Source organism: Trichechus manatus, unplaced genomic scaffold (genome assembly GCF_000243295.1).
Source record: "Trichechus manatus latirostris isolate Lorelei unplaced genomic scaffold, TriManLat1.0 scaffold00008, whole genome shotgun sequence".
NCBI lineage: Eukaryota > Metazoa > Chordata > Mammalia > Sirenia > Trichechidae > Trichechus > Trichechus manatus.
In genome coordinates this window covers 28,348,084-28,368,184 of record NW_004443944.1, presented here as the reverse complement: position 1 = coordinate 28,368,184, position 20,101 = coordinate 28,348,084, and the positions used below count along the sequence as shown (strand labels likewise).

At 37.9% G+C, this 20,101-nt stretch overlaps 1 protein-coding gene across 5 annotated transcripts in view; it reads right to left on the bottom strand.

Moving 5' to 3' along the window:
- Positions 1-7,902, bottom strand: part of RBM39 (RNA binding motif protein 39) — a 29,768-nt gene extending 21,866 nt beyond the window's left edge. For 2 of the 5 annotated variants that reach the window (XM_004370389.1, XM_004370390.2), the window contains exons 1-4: positions 7,542-7,902; positions 6,861-6,924; positions 5,049-5,098; positions 330-524 (exon numbers count right to left, since the gene is read on the bottom strand). In XM_004370389.1, coding sequence (XP_004370446.1) covers positions 330-524; positions 5,049-5,098; positions 6,861-6,911 — 296 coding nt within the window. In that variant the 5' untranslated portion in view covers positions 6,912-6,924; positions 7,542-7,902. Of the gene's footprint in view, positions 1-329; positions 525-1,649; positions 1,722-5,048; positions 5,099-6,562; positions 6,636-6,860; positions 6,925-7,541 lie in introns of all 5 variants that reach the window. The other 3 variants (XM_023725003.1, XM_023725001.1, XM_023725006.1) reach the window with 3 other exon arrangements.
- Between the last annotated feature and the right edge of the window lie 12,199 nt (positions 7,903-20,101).

The window sequence follows — 20,101 nt, the reverse complement described above, 5'->3', positions numbered from 1 at the left end:
ATGTTCAGTAAATAATACTGTAATAGCTCACACAATTTCAGTGGTCTCAAATATTCAGCACTAGAATACATCAAGCTTTTTTTTTTTTTAAAGGAATCTAGTTTGGACTAGCACACAACTAAAATATTTTTAGGTGAAGTAACAAAGAAAATATGCTTCAGTAAAACAGAAGTTACAGTATTTTCATTTTACTTTATCTTTTCAATGCTGATATCCTTACTCAGTTACTTTAACCAAACATACAATTTTGCAATCCAAATCTCTTGAGTGAGTTGCTATTATGGATAACCAGACAATGACCCTCAAACAAAATCATCATTATTACATACTAAGGACTTCTGTAGCGGCCTCTGAATCTGCGATCTCGACTTCTTGAGCGGCTCCGTCTCCTTTCTTTGCTTCTACTTCGCTTCCTTTCACGGCTTTTGCTCTTTTTCCGTTCTCTATCTCTACTTCGTTTCCGTTCCTTACTTTTGCTTCTCTTTCGTTCGTGACTACGACTTCTGCTTTTGCTTTTTTTCCTCCTGAAAAGAAAAAATTACCTTTATTTTGCTAGTTTAAGAACCCATCAAAATACACTTCCTTTGTGGTCAGAAATTTTATCATCCTTTTGTAAATTTTGCTATTTTTACTATCATACAATGGTACATAATCATACTTAAGAAAAACCTCTTAGTAGTCAACACCTAACTTTTGCCTTTACTACTGGGTAACAGTTGGCAAGGAATTATTTGAGAGATACTATCCCCTAAGAGCAGGGACTGCAATAATCTCCTGGGAGTCAGCTGCAACTTTAACAAGGAGGATGACTTGTTGATAAAGATCAAAACCTAAACTTCTATAAAAAGTTCAAACCAGTCAGTCATGTAACAGGCCAACAAGTATTATGTAATCCATAGGGTAATAAAATCAGTTACAATATGCTCACATTTAAGTACTAACTCATATATAAGTTTATAAATACACTAATTTGTTAAGTAAGCCAATTTTGACCCAATTTAAATAAAGGAATATTTTATACTTTCAAAGGGCCATTCAATCATCAACATTTTGGTTTCACAGGCAAAATTACAACTAATGACAAACACCACTAAAAACTAATGCAGTAAAATGCATTCTGAGAGTTCCCAGGCTTTAATGTGACGATTTCAAGTACTTTTAAGTTTATAATGAATACACCAGAAAATGGTGTATGACATTTTTAAACCACTTTATACAAGCCTGTGGAGTGCAATCAAAACCAAGGATCCACACCTTTATAAACCTTTATAAAATCTCAAACTCTGAAAGGTAAAAAAGCCAGTCACATCTTTCTATTCATTTCTATATTCTTTCCTATATACTATCCATTTATTTCACAATTAAATACTAAAGTCTGTACCTCTGTTATCACCCAAATTTTAGAGGTGCCTTCAGATATTTCAATATAAACTGAAAGACATTTCAAAATATTTATTCCACTAAAATGTCAATTTGTAGTGGCTGAATGATCATTAAGCATTTTGACAACACTACATCATTATTTGCAAGTTTAACTCTTTAGTCCTTATCAAAGCAAAATCAGCACAAGAGCAAGTGAGGTCTGCCTCAGAGAACCTGTAAGCAGGTCATCTTAGAGTGCATTGAAAATAGAAAATGAAGACACCCACCTTCTGGAATCTTGAAACCCACACTCCAATCACAAGGAGATGTAGAGCTTTCCAAGGAGGCAGAAACTTTGTCTAAAATTTCAAGATAATCCACCTGACTGTCAGAAATTTATATGCTAGGTAGCACATGACAGAAAATTAGGCTACACTCATCATTTATATAGAAATCATCAAAGCAATGCCCAGAAAGGCAACAGATAACATTCTAACTTTGCCACCTGAAAAACCTGACATTATCTCTTAGGCTAAAGAATTGAGTAACTAAAATCAAAAGTCCTACTAAATTTAATCAACCCAATTAGAGAAAAATGTAAAAAGTAACTCCATCCTCCACAAATAAAGATGGACAAGTGAAGTTTTTGCTCTGCTCATGAATGGCCCATGGCAGAGAGGCAGCCAATCTCCCTATTTATTGTAACATTACAGATCCCAAAACTTACTCTGCTAAGAGAAAGGACTTGAAAATTGGATACCTAATTTTAATGTGGTCTTCCTAGGACTTCTGATAAATAAATCCCCACCCACATCTGAAGGCAACCCCAGACAGGTAAAAAGACAGCTTGAATACTACAACAGCATACTAAAACATTCAAAAATACAATCCTCTGCATGAAAGACCAGACAAAAAATTTAAAGGTGCAAGACATAGTATACTTCTCTATAACAAATTCCACCTTCAAAGAACACGTAAAATAGTTTAACTAGGGAAGAGTTATCAAAATCCACACTAATAGTCAAATCCTGTTACAACTTAGAAGGGACTTTCCAAACTCTTTAGTGGCAGTGGAATTTTGTACTGAACATCATTGAAGTAAATGGTCCACTGGGCTGGGCCTTTGGACTTTTTTGGTTATATGGCCTCTGCTGTAAAGGTGTTTTGCTATAACTGGATTTGACCTCTTCCATGTAAGAAGATCTAAATTTTAAATGCAAAGCATTCTGGAAAATAAGAAAAAAATAGAAAAGTCATTTATTCCAAAATTTACAGAAAATCCACACCACAGTAGCCAATATATTTTAACTGATGCCATTTTATTGCTATCCTTGAGTAATTCCCTGAAGAATTTAACTGAATGGATGCTGGTTTAGCCTTTGTAAAACTGGCTACACAAACAAGTAATATTCCCAAGAAGGCAAGCCCGCATATTTCAAGTTTTGGGGTCTTGCCAAACTCAGGGTTGTAGGTTTTCAAAAGTTGGCTAACTGGCAACCAATTTGTGTTATATTAAACTTAGTTCCTTTTACTATTACTGGGATACAATCAAGTTTATGTGTTGAGAATCACAATTACTATTTTTAAATACAAAACATTTACTCCAGGTACAGTCAACCCTCAATTTCTCAAAATGTGCATTTTCTCACCACCTTAAAAACTATATCCCAACACTTTTAAGACAATAAAGTTTAAAATGAAAAATGCAACATGGCACCTTTGGTTAAAAGACTTAACTGTATACTAAAGAGTAAAGCACAGGCAGAACATTTCAGTTGTTTTTATATTTTATCTTTAAATACAAAATTTTTCCAAGTAATTTAAAAGATAAATTCCCTTCAGAAAAATGGGTGTAAAGTTCCTGACTGAACAAGCTATTTAATCAAGAATAATTAAGAAGTCTGACAGAAATATGTTCTACATTTTAGAAGATTACTAGATTGTAGTTGGGAGTGTTTTGGAAGGCTCATCCCTTAAAAAGAATCCTAAAGCTAACTGCCAATTCTTCTATGCAGTCCCTCAAGGCTCTTTATATTAGATAAAGGCCACTGAACATCACTTATCTAGAGCTTATTACTCAATTTCCTTGTATGATTCAGAAAGCTTAGTAGTCTTGAGCTTAGATGCAGAATGAAAACAATATAAACTGAAGGATAAAATGAAGATGATGGGGGTGGCCAAGGAGTGACATCTGAAAATGGTACAACACAGAAGTAAAGCCTGAGCCCAAAAGTATATGCCCTCATCATTTTGAAATTTAGGGTGAAATCCTCACTCACCCATTAAGGCCTGACATCTAAATTGGATAACTACCCCACCCCTTCCTAGGTTTTCTTTTGACCACAGAATTGCAAAAATGGATATCATGAAACCATTACTTTGTTAAAAGGTCTAAAACCAGATAACATAAACCCTGCAATTGGCTGATAGCCTCAGATCGCAATTCAAGAAGAAACCTAAGCTGATTCCCATGTCCACTTGTGACTAGTAAGAAAGTGCTGTTAACAGACTCCCACCCAAGCTTCTGCTAGAAAAACCAGCCTTTCCTACGAATCACATCATCTTTAATCTACTGCTACCACATTATTAGTTTTAGGGAAATTTTAAAAGCAATATTGGCTGAGAAAGCCGAGTAATCCGATGCAACAATACTATCTACTTTATGAAACTACGTCGACCTACCTAACACAGTTGTGACGATGCATGATGTATATTATGAAGCACTTTGGGCTCTTAGTAGGAACAAAGTCAAAAAGAACCAAGTAGCTATCTTATCATCATTTTTCATTATGTATTATGGGGTCATGAACATGACAAAATGTTTTAGTATGACATCACAAACGCAGGCTAACAACACAACTTAATACTTGTAACATGACCACATGAAATAAGAATCATTATCTTAGAGCTGAAAAGAAACTTCAAAAGTTGATAGGATCCAATCTTATAAAGTAGATCCAGTTAAAACTGTTATATACTTTTTATACATTGTATTCTGTATTAGTTTATACCACAGATTTCATACTTTGGGTTACTCACCTAACCCAAATAAACTGCACAAGCATTCATAATTTTTTTTTTAACTCCATTCTCACAATATTAGGCTTACTCAAGTTTAAAAGGCATTAAGACAATGAAAGCTATACAACAGAAACAAAACAAATATTTGAGTCTGAAACTTTACTACAAAAAGGGCTTTAAGCAGCAAGGGGCAGAAATGACTCACAGGTTGGACTCCTTCAGTGATTTAGGGCAAATTGCTTTCACTGACCTGATCACCTTTTCTAATTCAACTTTTCTTATCCCTTTTGAGTTCAATAACTATGACAGTTTTATTAATAACATCAAATATTAAGCCCCATTACCAAATTTAAAACAAAACACAAGCTCTAATACAGGAATTTAACTAGACTGTCATGAATGGACGTGGGAGGAAGGTGTCCAGAAGGCCCCTAAAACCATATCCAAGTATCTAGAGAAACAGCCCAGAGTTTCATATTCTTAGAGAGCTTCCTGTACCAAAAGGTAAAGAACCACTTTTCTAAAAGAGACGAAAAGGAAAAAAAAAAAAAAAAAAAAAAGCTTTAGAAGAAAATCTTAGTTTGATGCTTTAGACACAGAATAGAAAATAAAATCCCAATCACAAAAAGTTCACCCCCCCCACATGGCCCATTTTTAAAACTTACTTTTTGCTACGTTCTTCATGGCCGTTAGCACTGCTCAACTTGTTCTCATCCTAAGCAGGGTTGATAGAAGAACATCATGAGGACGAAGTGGAAACATTTCAAGTTGTCAAAGGGTAAAGGGAACAGGAATAAGAAAATACAAAACAATTTTAAAACTAATTACTTGTTTATAGTTTTACACGGAAGGCTATAAAAAAATTTAGATGGATGTGTTTAACCACTTTGTTGCTTACAGCTAAATCATCAAAATACAAAAATAAAAAGCTCTCCGTATTAACAAATTAAATTTTAGTTATTTTCTTATATATTTTAGATGTTAAATTACTCAGATTTACATTGTTGAAGTGGTTAAATAAAATTTCTACAAAACATGAATGAAGTCCTGTTTTGAGTTTTATTCCATGTGCTATGGTCCCTTTGGTCAGTACCATGGCTCTATTTCTGCCTAAGCCCCAAGTGGCCATGCTAGCAGCCAGCCACTATCGATTTCCTGTGACCGATGCCATTCCTGAGATCTTCGCCCATTTCCGTTGGAGGGTTGGGACTGTAAGAGCTTGATGCCACCTCTGTCACACATCTCGCCCTGAAGCAAACAGGGATTCACACTGCTTTAGTAATGTTGACTCCCAAGAACCCAAGAAAGTCAATTAATAATCCACCAGTCCAGCCTAAACATTTCCTATTTCCATACCTGTTTACATGGAATTACATCCACGTTAAACTAAGACACAAGAATCTTAACATTAAAATAGAGCAGCTCTTCAAGAGTCTAAGCATTACAAAATTACATAAAAACTACCAAGAATTCATCCAAATTGGTACCACATGGTCGTGCTACACACTCCAAAACAAATGCATTATTTTTAAAAGGTTTAGTGCAATGTTTGTTTTAAAGTTTAATTACATTAGTTACAGGAGCATAACTGCTAACTTACAAAGTTTACAGTTTGTGACACCAGTGATAATGCATGCATACTGCTATTTTCACCACCAACTGGTGAAAGAATGAAGACAGTTTACTTTTACTGCTATACTGAAATGGGTCAAGGACTAAATATTAGCCAAAATAATTTCTTTGTAGTTTTTAAAGTGTGAAATATTATGGCAGGGCCTAATTAAAACAATATGGAGAACAGTAAAACAGTCATTAAGTGACTGAACTGTAATACTGCCTCTTTTGCTTAAAAAAAAAAATTCTATTCAGGGATCCAAGAATTTTAGTAATTTTTAACTCAGCAGATCGCCACCTGCCTGTTTCAAGATTTACTATCACCAGTCTTACATTAAAAAAAAAAAAAGAAAATTCAAATCTCACCCATTTCTTCTGATGAGAGTTATCTTATTTAAAGATTTACTTGCCACAGACTGGTTATGCTTTGTTATTCTTGGACCCCTGCTATTTTCCCAAACCACTACATTCACCTTTTTGCTATACCAAACTGGAGCTGGTAATTCTTAGTTGAGTCATTTTACCTAGGGGACCACGGTACAGCGATAAGTCACTCAATTACTACCTTATGATTGACAGTTCACACTGGAATCAAAGGTGAATTCATGGGAGTAGAGGTGAGATATCGTTAGGCAAGTCTACAAAGAGAGATAGATGGGCATTTATTCATCACGCTGAAGTGAAACTACTGCACAATATTATTACATCAATAGCATATATTTACTTTTGTAAGTTATACGTAATGCATCTCTGATAAGGTAAATCAAGAGGGCTCCGGGGAGGTTAGTTTACATTTCAGCAGTAGTTTCGTGAATATGCTAAATTAAGAAATATATAAACCTCATCAACATGTTTTTTCTCACCTTCTTGTAAGGAGCCTCAAGCATTGCTTCAATATCAATATCGTCTGCCATTTTCTTCAAACGCCTAGGAAAAAAAAGACAATTTGTGAGTAATGGTTTTCAATTTTGCTGACCCGACATCCTCCCAAACTCCAGAAAAGCCTTCCAAAGCCATAGACTAAAACGGAAAGACGCACTTAACCAATTTAGCTTACGTAAGTTCGAAACGCCTCTTACACCGAACACACGAAAATGAAGACTTCAGTGTTCGATTAAAAAGCTTACAATAAACTCCAAAAAACAGTACCCTGGAGCCTCGAGCAAGAGCTTGGCAAAGCACCTCACGGCGCAAACCCCGCGCTGCCATATTAGGGGCAAAGGGAAACTCCCTCGCTTGGGGGGGGGGGCGGGTTGTGTGCCAAGGAGGCGTTCGGCTGGCGCCATGTTTGGAGGTCGCGGCAAGCCCAAGCCTCGAAAGGACAGGTCGCCATCTGCCCGCAGACCTCTCTGGGGTCCATGCCACTACAAAAATCCTGACTCGACACAATCGGAAAATAAGGGCGCGGTCACTGAAACGGCCGATTTCTCGGAAGCTCTCCCCCCACCCCGTCACTGAAGACCGCCTGAGTGCCCCTTCAGCCCAGAAAAAAATCAAACCCTGGAAAAGCTCTGACAAAAAGCGGGTCTCCGCCGTCTCCTTACCTGTGCGGGCTTTCGGGCGCCTGTGGGACTCGTATTCGGGAAGGATTGTCTTCTGCAGCTGCTGCTACCGCTGCTGTTGCTACTGTTAAGCCGCTAGGCCCAGGCCGCGGTACCGCCCAGCCCGAATTTCGGGCTCCGAGGGCGGCTAGGCCCGAGCGGATCTAAAAAAAAAATGGAATTATATGAACCCGCACGGGGGAGCAGAACAGCGGCTTTGGCAGCACAGGGACCACCCCTGCGACAGCTTCGGCAAGCTCCCTGAAATGGCGGCCGCTGCTTCCCCGTACTCACATTCACCAATACACATACACACAAACACACGGGGACGCAGAGAGCCCGCAGCACGGGCTCTCGCGAGAAGTTCTCCGAGTATCAGGCCGGAGCCCCTGAAATATCGCGAGATCTAACTATGCCCCCCGCGGGCTCCCCCCCTCCCAGCGACGATGGCCCAATCTCGCGCAATGATTGCGCCACAGACATTCCCATCCCCCCACACAGAAAGACCGCCTTTGACTCCCCCGCCCGATAGGCGTACAAATCTCGCGAGACGACACACGTCGCTAGGGCAAAAGTAGTTGGTGCGTTTCCTGTCAATCTCTTAGAAAAATTCACACTGAGTGGATCTCGGTGGTCACCACCTCCTTGTGGTGCCTCCTCTGAGATTTCCACCTCAGAGTTAATCTCCCCCCTTTTCTCCGAGCATCTCACTCAGATGGCTGTCAAGGTCGCCATAAGGCGAACTTAACCGTATGGCGATAGGATAAAACGGTTATATTCAGATTATCCAGATGAAGACGAAGGGAAAAGCACAGAACAGAGAAGGCGTAGAATAAGAGACTGGACAGGAGTAGCGGGCGAGCGGAGTAAAATAAAAATTAAATTTCCCTGCCTTTTGGAGCCAGTAGACAAGCGTATATCGAGATTCAAAAACCCGTGGAAGTAGTGGCGAAAGCCCAAAAGAAGGAGAAAAGCACAAGTTTGGTGCCCCTTGGTAATGGATTAGCTTTGTGCCTCTCCCCAAAACTATAGTCAGGCCTCGATTTATGTCAGGATTGCTACTGTTTCTAGAAAAATGTTCCCTCTACAGTCTCCCAGATGCCTGGCAGAGAGTAAAAACTCGCCACTTGTTCTTTGATCAATACTGTGAAAGAGAAGGAAAGGACAGATAGGTCACTGGCTATACAGTTTTTTTCCTTTTGTCCACCTAAATAAAAGCGTAAAAAAAACTGTCTTCAAAAAACTAAGAGAAATTTGTTAACATTTAAAAGCTTAGTGATCAAGGGCAAAGATTTGAAATAAGACACCATGGTTTCCTATGGCTTTTACAACACTGTGACTTTGGACAAGTTAGCTAACCTCTCATAGCAGATTTTTCATCTCCACTTATGAAACGGTAATATAATTAGGTTAAGCTCCTTAAGGAGCCCTGGTGGCTACGTGGTTAAGAGCTAGTGGTTAAGAGCTCAGATGCTAACCACCAGCTGCTCCTTGGAAACCCTATGGGGGCAGTTCTATTCTGTCCTGTTGGGTCGCTGTGAGTTGGAATCGACTCCATGGCAAGGAGTGTGGTTTTTTGGGTAAGCTCTTTAAGGCCTACTAAGGCCTCTAATGCTCACTACTGAATTCCTGGGGCTTAGTCCCTTGCGAAGACCGGTGTACTCTCTGTAAATGTTGGATGAATGAAGGCCCAGTAGGAGGATACTAGTTGCCAGTCCAGTCATTCCAACCCATGACTACCCCATATGTAGAGAAGAACAGAGTAGAAAGAGAAGAACAGAGTAGAACTTGCTCCATAGGATATTCAAGGGCTGATTTTTTTGAAAGTAGATCTCCAGGCCTTTTTTCCCAGGCGCCTCTGGGCCAATTTGAACCTCCAACCTTTCAATTAGGCTCTGAGTACACTAACTGTTTGTACCACCCAGGGATTCCCATGAGTCAGAATCCACTGGATGGCAACTGATCATGGTGATGATAATTCCAGTATTGTGACGTGTTTCTTATGCAAATATCAAAGCATAAAGGTGACCTTTCTTAATTTTTTTAGTTTGTTGGGAAACATGACAGACCAGAATTTGACCTTAGCCTCTAGACTTTTTATTTGGGAAGATGAATAATTTAAGCTCCAAGTCACTCAACTGAATCCCTTAAATTGTTTTTTGTTCAAGGACCATCAGAGTCAACTTGTCAATTTAGCACACAAGAAGTACCAGCCAGAAAATTAAGTTTCCAAACAAAAGTTGTTTTTGTTTTTTTTTTAAATATTTAAAAACATTATATGCTTTTCATTCAGTTTGCAAAATCTCCCTCACTCTGTCTGGCTCATGAACTTTCTAAATAAATTAATTCCTCTTTCATCATTTTGTTCACTTGTTTTTGTTTTGTTTATGAATCTAGCTAGAAGTTTAAAATCACCTTTACTTTTTCCATTAATATTGAGTTAAATTCCAACGAATAGAATAAACCTTCAAAAAAAAAATCAGTCCCTTTTAAGTTAGACAAATTTTCTCAATTTTAGTGTGCATTTATCAATTTAACATATTTTCTAATTTTTGAGCACTTTAAAACCTTCTCACATATGTAAACGAGTCAAAATCTAAGAAATTAAAGTCACAAATATAGTGAGTCTTAAATTTTCTTAAAATATTCTAATATTGTTTATTAACTTACAATGTCTTATATATTTACATTTAAAATTACAAGTATCAAGTCAATTACTCAATTGCACTTTTTTGTGTGCTTTAGATGGTTTACAGAGCAAATTAGTTTCTCGTTAAACAATTAATACACATATTGTTTTGCGGCATTGGTTGCCAATCCCAGGAGATGTCAACAACCTCCCCTTCTTGACCTTAGGTTCCTCATTGCCAGCTTTCCTGTCCTCTCCTGCCTTCTCATCCTTGCCCTGGGCTGGTGTGCCCATTTAGTCTCATTTTGTTTTACAAGCCTATCTAATATTTGGCTGAAGGGTGAACCTCAGGAGTGACTTCAGTACTGAGTTACAAGACTTCAGTACTGAGTTAAAAACTCTCAAGGTTTCTCCAGTCTCTGCCAGAACAGTGAGCCTGGTCTTTTTTTGTGAGTTAGAATTTTGTTCTAAATTTTTCTCCAGCTCTGTCTGGGACCTTCTATTGTGATTTCTGTCAGAGCAGTTGGTGGTGGTATACGGGCAACATCTGGTTGTGTTGGACTCATTCTGGTGGAGGCTATGGTAGCTGCGGTCCATTAGTCCTTTGGACTAATCTTTCCCTTGTGTTTTTGGTTTTCTTCATCCTCCCTTGCTACAGACAGGGTCAACTGCACATTTTAATTGTTGTTGGTTGCTGTTGCCACCCCATGTGTGCAGAGTAGAACTGCTGCTCCATAGGGTATTTAAGGCTGTGACCTTTCAGAAGCAGATCACCAGGACTGTCCTCTGAAACACCTCTGGGTGGGTTCGAACTGCCAATTTTTTGGCTAGCAGTGGAGCGCTTAACCATTTGTGCCACCCATGGACTCTACATTTTAAATAGAATATCTAATATGCCAAGTTCTCTTAAATGTTACAATTTAAATACAGATATTACAAATTATTCCTAAGTTTAATTTGAAAGTATTAAGACTTCATTTCTGTATTTAAATTTAAACCTTTCCTAAATAATAACATTCATTAGGAGAAGGGTTTTATTATCGTAAAAAATTTGAGATTAACATCCCAGAAGAATTCAGACACTATCTCAGAGGACAAGGTTGCTTATTGGCCAGAGTTTTTGACCTAGACCAAAGACCTGTAGTCTAGCTGCTCAACTCTAGCAATTCTTCTTGAGTCACTGATGGACACAATGAGCCTTTTTTTTTTTTTTAAATCGCTAAGGTTTATTCTATTCAACTTGAATTTAACTCAATATAAATGGAAAAAGTAAAGATGATTTAAAAATTCCAGCTAGATTCATAAATAAAACAAAAACATTTGTAAGAACTGTAAAGTCTTAAGGAAAACTGGATTAAAAATATACTTACTCGTCTAACTTTAATGTTAATTTTTTAAATGCAAGTAATCAAAAATTGTTGTTCATAAAAGTCATACATGGACATCAAGCCCGTTTCATACAGATGGAATTATTTTTACCACCCATAGGCTCTGATTTCAAATTAAGCCCTTATCTAATTCTTTCACCATCTTTTTGAACTTCACTTGATTTCAGTAATGAAATTCTGTCATCCCCACCTTGGTTCCCTAAGTACATGAGTCAGTCATCAATCCATTGAATTTGACTGATGGAATTTGACATTTGTTTCAAATATTTGTCTATCTATTGACTACAATCTCAAGGGCATTCTAGTAACATGCCCCAAAGGAATTTGCATCATTTTATGAATGATCAGTCCTTAAAAAGAGATGTTTCAGGGGTACATCTCTAGCCACTTATTTGAGATTGATACCATGGGCTACAACTCTCAAGTAACTTTGCCTGGTGTCACTGTCAAAGAGTCCTGCTCCCCAAACTCAGGCTATAATTTCTTAAGAGCCTGTGTGAACTAGATAAGGAAGCAACAATTGATGTTCTTGTAGTAGTTCAATCTTTAGTTGAAAAATAATGTTTTGAACTCCCCATAGTTAAGACAAACAAGAAAATTAACGGGCACACAAAAATAAGGTGATAGTGCAGCTCATTTGTCTACCCCATGGGCAAAAGGATTGCCTAAAACATCATTTTAGATTGAAAATACAAGTAGTCCAGGTTATGAATCTACTGGATGGCTGTGAGTTTGTTTTTTGTTTTTTTTTTTTTTTTTACTTGTTCTTTAATGTTATGTAAACTTGCCCTCCCTTTGAAAAGATTGAACCAACACCTACTCACAACAAACTCTTCGTCATAGTTACCTTCACTCGCAGCACATGCAACTTTTACATCATTGAAAAGGCTTCGAGCCTTTTCTTGCACTAAAGTACATTCAAGGCTAAATAAGAACTGTATGCACCTATTCTAACTTACCTACATACTCGACTTAAAGACATAGTTAGGAACAGATCTTGTTCGTAACCCAGGACTGCCTGTAAAATTGACAAAATTCTATACACTATAGCTTAAAATATATTTTAAAACAGTCTTTTTAAAGTTTACCATTCAATAAGTGTTTATTTAGTAACTTCAGAATATGTGAGACAATCTGTGAGTACAAAAGAAATCAAAAGCACATCTTCTTCCCTTTAAGAGTTTCTAGAAAACACCTGAAGAAACATAAAACCGTATTTAAGATAGTGTCTTGTATAGTGCTAATAAGATTTTGCGTGAGCACAGTACCTTGAACATTGTAGTATAAACAATAGCATATTTATGTGCCACCTCACAGTTCATAGACTAGTTTGTCTACATTATCCCATCTATTCCTCTAAATTTGTTACATAAATTCACTGAAGTAAATTGAAGTGATCAGACTGTGATGGAAATGATCACAGAATCTGCTTCCGAAAGGAGATAATTGATGTGTGGTCAAAGCAACTAAGCAGTATCTTTTTTCAACATTTTATTATGAAAACTTCTAAATAGAAAAGTTGAAAGAATATGTACATACCTATTTTACAATTAACATTTTGTAAATATTTGCTTTATCACAAACCTATCTATCCCTTTATCACAAACCTATCTAGCCCTCTGTCCATCCATCAATCTTAACTTTTGTATGATTTTCAGAGTAAGTTGCAAACATCAGTACACTTCACTCAAAACACTTCAGCATAGCACATTCTTAACTACAGTTTAATAATTGTTCACAATTCTTTTTCAGAGAGGCAAATTTTACAAATGGTGAAATGTAAAAATCTTAAATGTATCAATAGATGAGTTTTGACAAATACATATAAGTTAGGTAATATTTTAAATAAAGTGAAGGAATGGCAGAAGCAGGCACAGAGGGCCAGAGAAAGCAATATATTTTATCCCTAAGTATCCTGACTTGACAACCAGAGGAATGGACAAAAGCATTGCAAGTTAGGACGCAGAGCAGTGTTTTTTTAAAAAAAAAATCTGCTAACCAAAGCAAAAAGAAATGCAAATAAGCATAACATTGCAAAAATAATTGAGATTTAAGCAAGTCTAGCAACAAGGAGGAAGATCCTGCTGACAAGGCATCACAAGATGGAGATACACCTTGAAAATGATGGATGGCAAGCTAAAGAAGCATCCACCCACAGTGGTTCTGAACGAAAAGCATGTAATTCCATGATACGAGTGAATGACCCTGCATAATGAATAACTCAGAAAGACATAACATCTCTGGAAAGATTTGCCTAATAGACTCATTGTTTTTTGGAGCAGGAAAAAAGATCCTTAGCAATCATTTTCTAGAGGAGGCCCAGAGAGATGACATGACTTGTTCCAACATCTCTAAATGGCCACATCCTAACTCAACATATAAAGAGTCTTGGTGGCGCAGTGGTTAAGTGCTCAGCTGCTAACTGAAAGGTTGGTGGTTTTAACCAGGACAAAGATGTGGCAGTCTGCTTCCATAAACCTTATAGAAACCCTATGGGGCAGTTCTGCTCTGTCCTATAGGGCTGCTGTGAGTTGGAACTGACTTGATGGCAGTGGATTTGTTTTGGGTTTTTACCTCTGTATATAAATGAAGCATCATACTTGGAATATGTGCAGCATAACATGAATAGTATGCCAAACCTGTTGCTGTAGAGTCAGTTCCGACTCATGGGGACCCTATAGGACAGTAGAACTGCCGCATAGGGTTTCCAAGGGGCAACTGGTACCACTATACCACCAGGGCTCCTGACTAGTATGCAGTGGTTGTAAAAGAAGTAAGGGATGTTCCAAGGACCTCCAGAATCTAGTGCCAGATGCTCTAGAGAGATCAGAAACAAAAAGCCCCAAAATCCTTGCTTTCAAGTACACACCTGTTCGTGTCATGGCTTCATCCCTCATTTTTAGGATACTGAAGATACTGAAATCATTCCTTAAACAAATATGTATTGAATGTTTACTATGTGCCAGTCACCAAACTAGACATTGGGAAAACAAATAATAGAGAGCAAAAACAGTCATGAACCCTGCCCTCCTGGAGTTTATAATCTAGTTGAAGAAGGCAGAAATGCATCAAAAGATCATACAAATAAATTTTAAAAAGTGCAGCTGTAACAAGGACTGCAAGAGAAGCTTATGGTGTTATGAGAGCATGTGAGGAATGGAGATAATAACTGCAGGATCTGAATTTATTTATGGTATGAGGAAAAATAGTGAACTACATGAAGAACATTCTAGGCAGAGAACAGATGATGCAACGGCCTCGTGCAGGAGGAATCATGCTGTCTTTAAGAACCTGAAAGAAGGCCACGTGGCTGTAGCAAGGAAGCTTAGGAAGAGTCAGACCATGAAAGGCTTTCTAAACCAGATCAGGTAAGTCACTAATAACTTACCTACATTTTGTCTCAATTTCAAATCCACCCTTCTGTTTTGTGATTTTGAGGCTGGGACTCTACAAACAATAGTTTTGTTTTGCCAGATGGCTGTTAGGCTGTCCCAAAAGAGAGCACTTGACGGATACTGAAAGACCAGAGGAGGAAGGAGGGAAGCTTCCTTCCTGTTTGGTTCCTGTTCCTGTCAGTAGCATCCCAGCTATAATTCTCAGTCTGGCAGCGGCAATGCCTTCCCGCTACAGCAGCTGAATCCAGTTTGCAGTTTTCCTAACACTTGCAGAACCAGTCTCATTGAGATAGAGATACTAGCACCAGCTGGCCAGTGCCCCTGCCTCACAGGTCTGGGTCCCAGTCGCATAGAGCTCTTCATCTGAGTTCAGAGACACAAATGCCAGCAGAACTATGCCTCATCATCAGAGGTCTGAGTTTCAGCTGTTTGGCCTCTCCTCTAAGTTTCTGTTTTAATAATTTCAACCTCTTCCCATTGTTCCTTAGCCCTACGGGTGGTAGCTGTTCCTATAGTTATTACTTCCATTTTACCTTAGATTTCTCTTTTTAGTTTTTCAGTTACCTAATTAACACTCCATTATATTAAATTCTCTCTGTTCAAATAACTGGTATGGTTTCTATCTCCTTGGGAGACCTGGGTTGATACATAAGGATCTGATATTTATCCTTCAAAGTCTAGTTCAAATGTTACCTTCTAGATGCATCTTTTCCTGTTATCCTCAGTTGAAATAATTCCTCCAGTTGATTTTTTTTTAAACTGTGTTAAAAATCTATGTAACAAAACATTTGCCAGTTCAACAATTTTTACATGTACAATTTAGTGACATTAATTATGTTACCATGTGCAACCATTAGCATTATCCTTTTCTACATTATTCCACCACCATTCTAGTTGATTCTTAATGTCTTTCTTAAGGCCTATGGGATTTTGTTTTCATAACGCTATACCCAATCACACTCATATGCCTAATCCCACCCCACTGTTGCCTTACAATTGCTTTGAAACTCCTTCATTCAAACTAACTCTCTGTGGACTCAAAAGAAAAGGGTATACAGCAAGCAGGAACAGACATAGGTTCTAATCAGTTCTCCTACATATTGTAATTCTGTGCAATTTACTTAAACCCTCAGTTAAATATCATGTTCCTCAGCCTCACAGACAGCTCTGAGGACTAAGTAAAATAATAGGGGGAGGAATAAATAAAATAATGTATGTGAAGCATTTATCACAGTATCTGACACATGGTAAACATTCAATAAATGTGAGCTATTATTATTGCTAATAATTTATAATTCATCCAGCTATGTATGCCATGACCTCATTGTTTAATGAAAGAGTAGTACCTAAGTATACTCATCACATTCTCCCTTGCAGACTCCCTCTTACACTATCTACTCCAGTCAGCTGGCCTCAGCAGAGTTCCTTAAATACCCAAGGAACCTTTATGCCTCATAGTCTTGGTGCTTGATGAAGCTTTACCTAGAACACTCTTCTCCAAGGTATCTGTAGGTCTTACGCCCTCCAATTTCCTTAAGGTCATTGATCAGATCTTACCTTCTTGTGAGACCGTCCCTGACCATCTGTTTATAATTGTAACTCTCATTAATTTCTTATTCCTCTTTCCTACTGTTATTTTTCCTCCATAGCATTTGTCTTCTGACATACTATATATATTTCTTATGCATTTGCTTGATGTCTGTCTCCTACCATTAGAGTATAAGCTCCATGAAGGCAGGATTTTTGTTTATTTTGTTCATTGTTGTATTCCCAGGGCCCGGAACAGTATCTGAAACTTTATAGGAGCTCAGTAAATAGTTGTTGAATGACAAATACCCTAACTGCTTACCAGTTATTAACTATGACTCACTACCAGTGTTGTGCTGGTAAACCTGCTCTCCAAAAAGAAAAAAGCCTGATTTGTAGTGTTGGTTGATATCCATAGCATAAATATTCCCACTATGGCCTATTTGGAGCTCTGGTTGCACAGTGGTTAAGGAACTCTGCTGCTAACCAAAAAATCAGCAGTTTGAATCCACCAGCCACTCCTGGGAAACCCTCTGTCCTATTGGATTGCTATGAGTTGGAATCAACTCGATGGCAATGGGTTTGCTTTTTTGTTTATGGCCTGTTTAGGAGCCCTGGTGGTGCAATGGTTAAAGCCCTCAGCAGTTCAAACCCACAAGCTACTCCACAGGAGAAAAGACCTGGCAATTGCTCCCATAGAAATCGCAGCCTAGGAAGCTGTATGGGGCAGTTCTACTTTGTCATATAGGGTTGCTATGAGTTGGAATCGATTTGATGGCACACAACAACACGGCCTGTTTAAAGCTACCAATAATTTAACAACTTGCTCAAATATTTCCTGAATATTTAACAATTGACTCTTACAAGCCAGTACAAGCTGGCTCCAGCACTCTGCTGTATGACTATGACATTGAGCAAGATATGTAATCTCTCATAAGTCTCCATTTTCCCATCTCTGAAATGGGGGTAATAATAGAATCTCCTTTATAAAATTGTGGTGTAAGTTAAATGAGTTAATACAAGTAAAGAGTGTAAATCAGTGGCTGACAAACAGTGTTAATTTTATTTTATCTATTTATTTTATTATATTTACATATGTATTTATTATGTGTACTTTTCTCCACATACCACCAACATCACTCTGTCATTTCCAATGATTTTAGCTACATTTTCTAATGTTTGTACTGATTGAAACAGGTCTGTGGCATTCTTTGATCAACAGAAGACCTAGTTTGTTGGCCATGATTTGATGATAACCAACAGGTATAAAATTTGGCAAACATTTCTCAAAATGTTGACTTATGTTTCCCCCAGGTTTGTGATCTATTTGTAGATTTTGACCACTTGCCAATTGGAGATTCTGTTCTAATAGAGTGCCATTGAGTTTCCCCACTGTGAGTTTTGGGCATACAGAGGACACAACAGTATCTCCATTTCAGGAGTCCAAGAAAACCTTATCATCTCTCACCTCACTTTCTTATTCTATTCCATAAGTCTCCAATTACCTCTATCCCTGCCTAGAAAAAGTCTATCCTTAAAGCCTCTAGGAAGTCTGCCTTGATTCTGCCCATCCTTGTTAGTTTCAATCAGTCCCTAACCTTGTCTCAGATGCTATTACTGCTCTTGTTAGACCGTGATGCAATTTAGTTTCTTACATGTTTGCCTTCACCACCAGATTGCATACTACTCTGAGAACATGGACTGCTTCTTGTTTCTCTCTATCCCCTTAGACTCCTAGCATACTGCCTGGAATGTGGTGATTTTTTAACAATTATTTGTTGAATTGACTGAGGTTGCTTTGGAGTTGCATCAGTTCAGAGCCAGACAAAGGAAGGATGGAAGAATTTCCCAGAAATAAGGCATATTGCCCAGAGACAATGAAGTGTAGACAAGCAGGACATGTTTTCACACAGATAGAAATTATGTATGACTTGAATGTGGGCTGCATTGGTGGGTTGGAGAGTGGCAGATTCCACTGGAAAGGTAGATAAGGGCTAATTTGTGATTGATCTTCTATGCTCTGCTAATGACAGTAGCACTGGTATGGTGGAGTTGGCTCATTCTGACTCATGAGCCAATTATTAAATATCTATGAATTTTGTAAGCTAGTTGATATCATGTTGGTAGCTTGAAATTAGCCACAGTATGAATATTTACACCATGGGTATCTATAAATACTTAAAACCAAGCCTTTTATTTTTTCTTGGAGAGCAAGTTGATTTTAGGCCACTGAAAAGTTTTGGACAGGGGATATCACATTAAAAGGATTGTTAACTTTCATAAGGCTGGCATAAAGATTAAATGAGAAAATACATATATAAAGTACTTAGAGTGCCTGGCATAAAGGACAAACCAAACAAACCAGTTGCCGTCGAGCTGATTCCAACCCATAGCGGCCCTATGGAAGAAACACTACAAAATATTATTGTTTGGTACCATTATCATTCATGCAAAAATATTTATTAAGCACCTGTTGCATACTAGGCATTATCCCAAGCACTGGGGACATAGTAATAAACAAAACAAAGTCCCACCCTTAAGAAGTTTATATTCTAGGGGTATGAAATAGGTTATTAACAGAAAAATAAATATATAATATACCAGATATTGATAAGTACCCTGAAGAAAAATAAATGAGGATAAAGTGAACAGAGATGAGATAGACACTATTTTATTTAGAGTGGCAGGGAAAACTTCTACAATGACACTAAATAAATAACGTTTAATAAAAAAGAGACGAGGAAGAAGTGAGGGGTTCAGTCACAAGGGTATCTGGGGGTAGATCTTTCCAGGCAGAAGGAACAGCGAGTACAAAAACCCTATGTAGAAGTGTGCTTAGAGTATTCAAGGAAAGCAAGGAAGCCAGTGTAGCTGGAGCAGAGTGAGCAAAGCAAAGAGAAGAGAGCTGAGGAACAGCAGATCAAGAAGGGCTTTGTCAGCCACAGCAAAGCCTTTGGATTTTTCCTTCTCTTAGGGAGGAAATACCACTAGAGGGTTTTGTGCAGAAGAGTGAAGGATCTGACTTGTTTTTAAAGGATCACTGCTTATTATTAGCATTATGTTAGAATGGTGATTTGAATAGTTTGGAGAACAGGCCAGATTGGAGAGATTAGAGGCAGAGGAACTAGGGGAGGCTCTACTGAGAATTTGGTTTAAAAAAAAAAAAAAACAAAGCCATTGCCAACAAGTTGATTCCGACTCATAGCAACTATACAGAAAAGAGCAGAACTGCCCCACAGGGTTTCCAAGGCAGCAAGTCTTTAAAGGAGCAGACTGCCACAACTTTCCTCCTGCGGAGGGTTCAAAATACTGACTTTCTGGTTAGCAGCTGAGCAATTTAACCACTGCATCACCAGGGCTCCTTTAAGAAATTGGTTAGTTTACGATTAATGAACATGAGATCTGGAGTTAAACTGTCTGGGCTCAAATTGTTCTTAGCAATGTGACTTTAGACAAGCCACTTAGCTTCTCTGGGCCTCCATTTCTTCAACTGCTGAATGGTGATAATAAATAATACCTCTTTTCAAGGGTGAATATTAAATGAAATAATGCATGAAAAGTGCTTAGGACAGTGCCTGACATATAATAAATGTTTAATAAATATTATCTTTTTTTTTTTTTTTT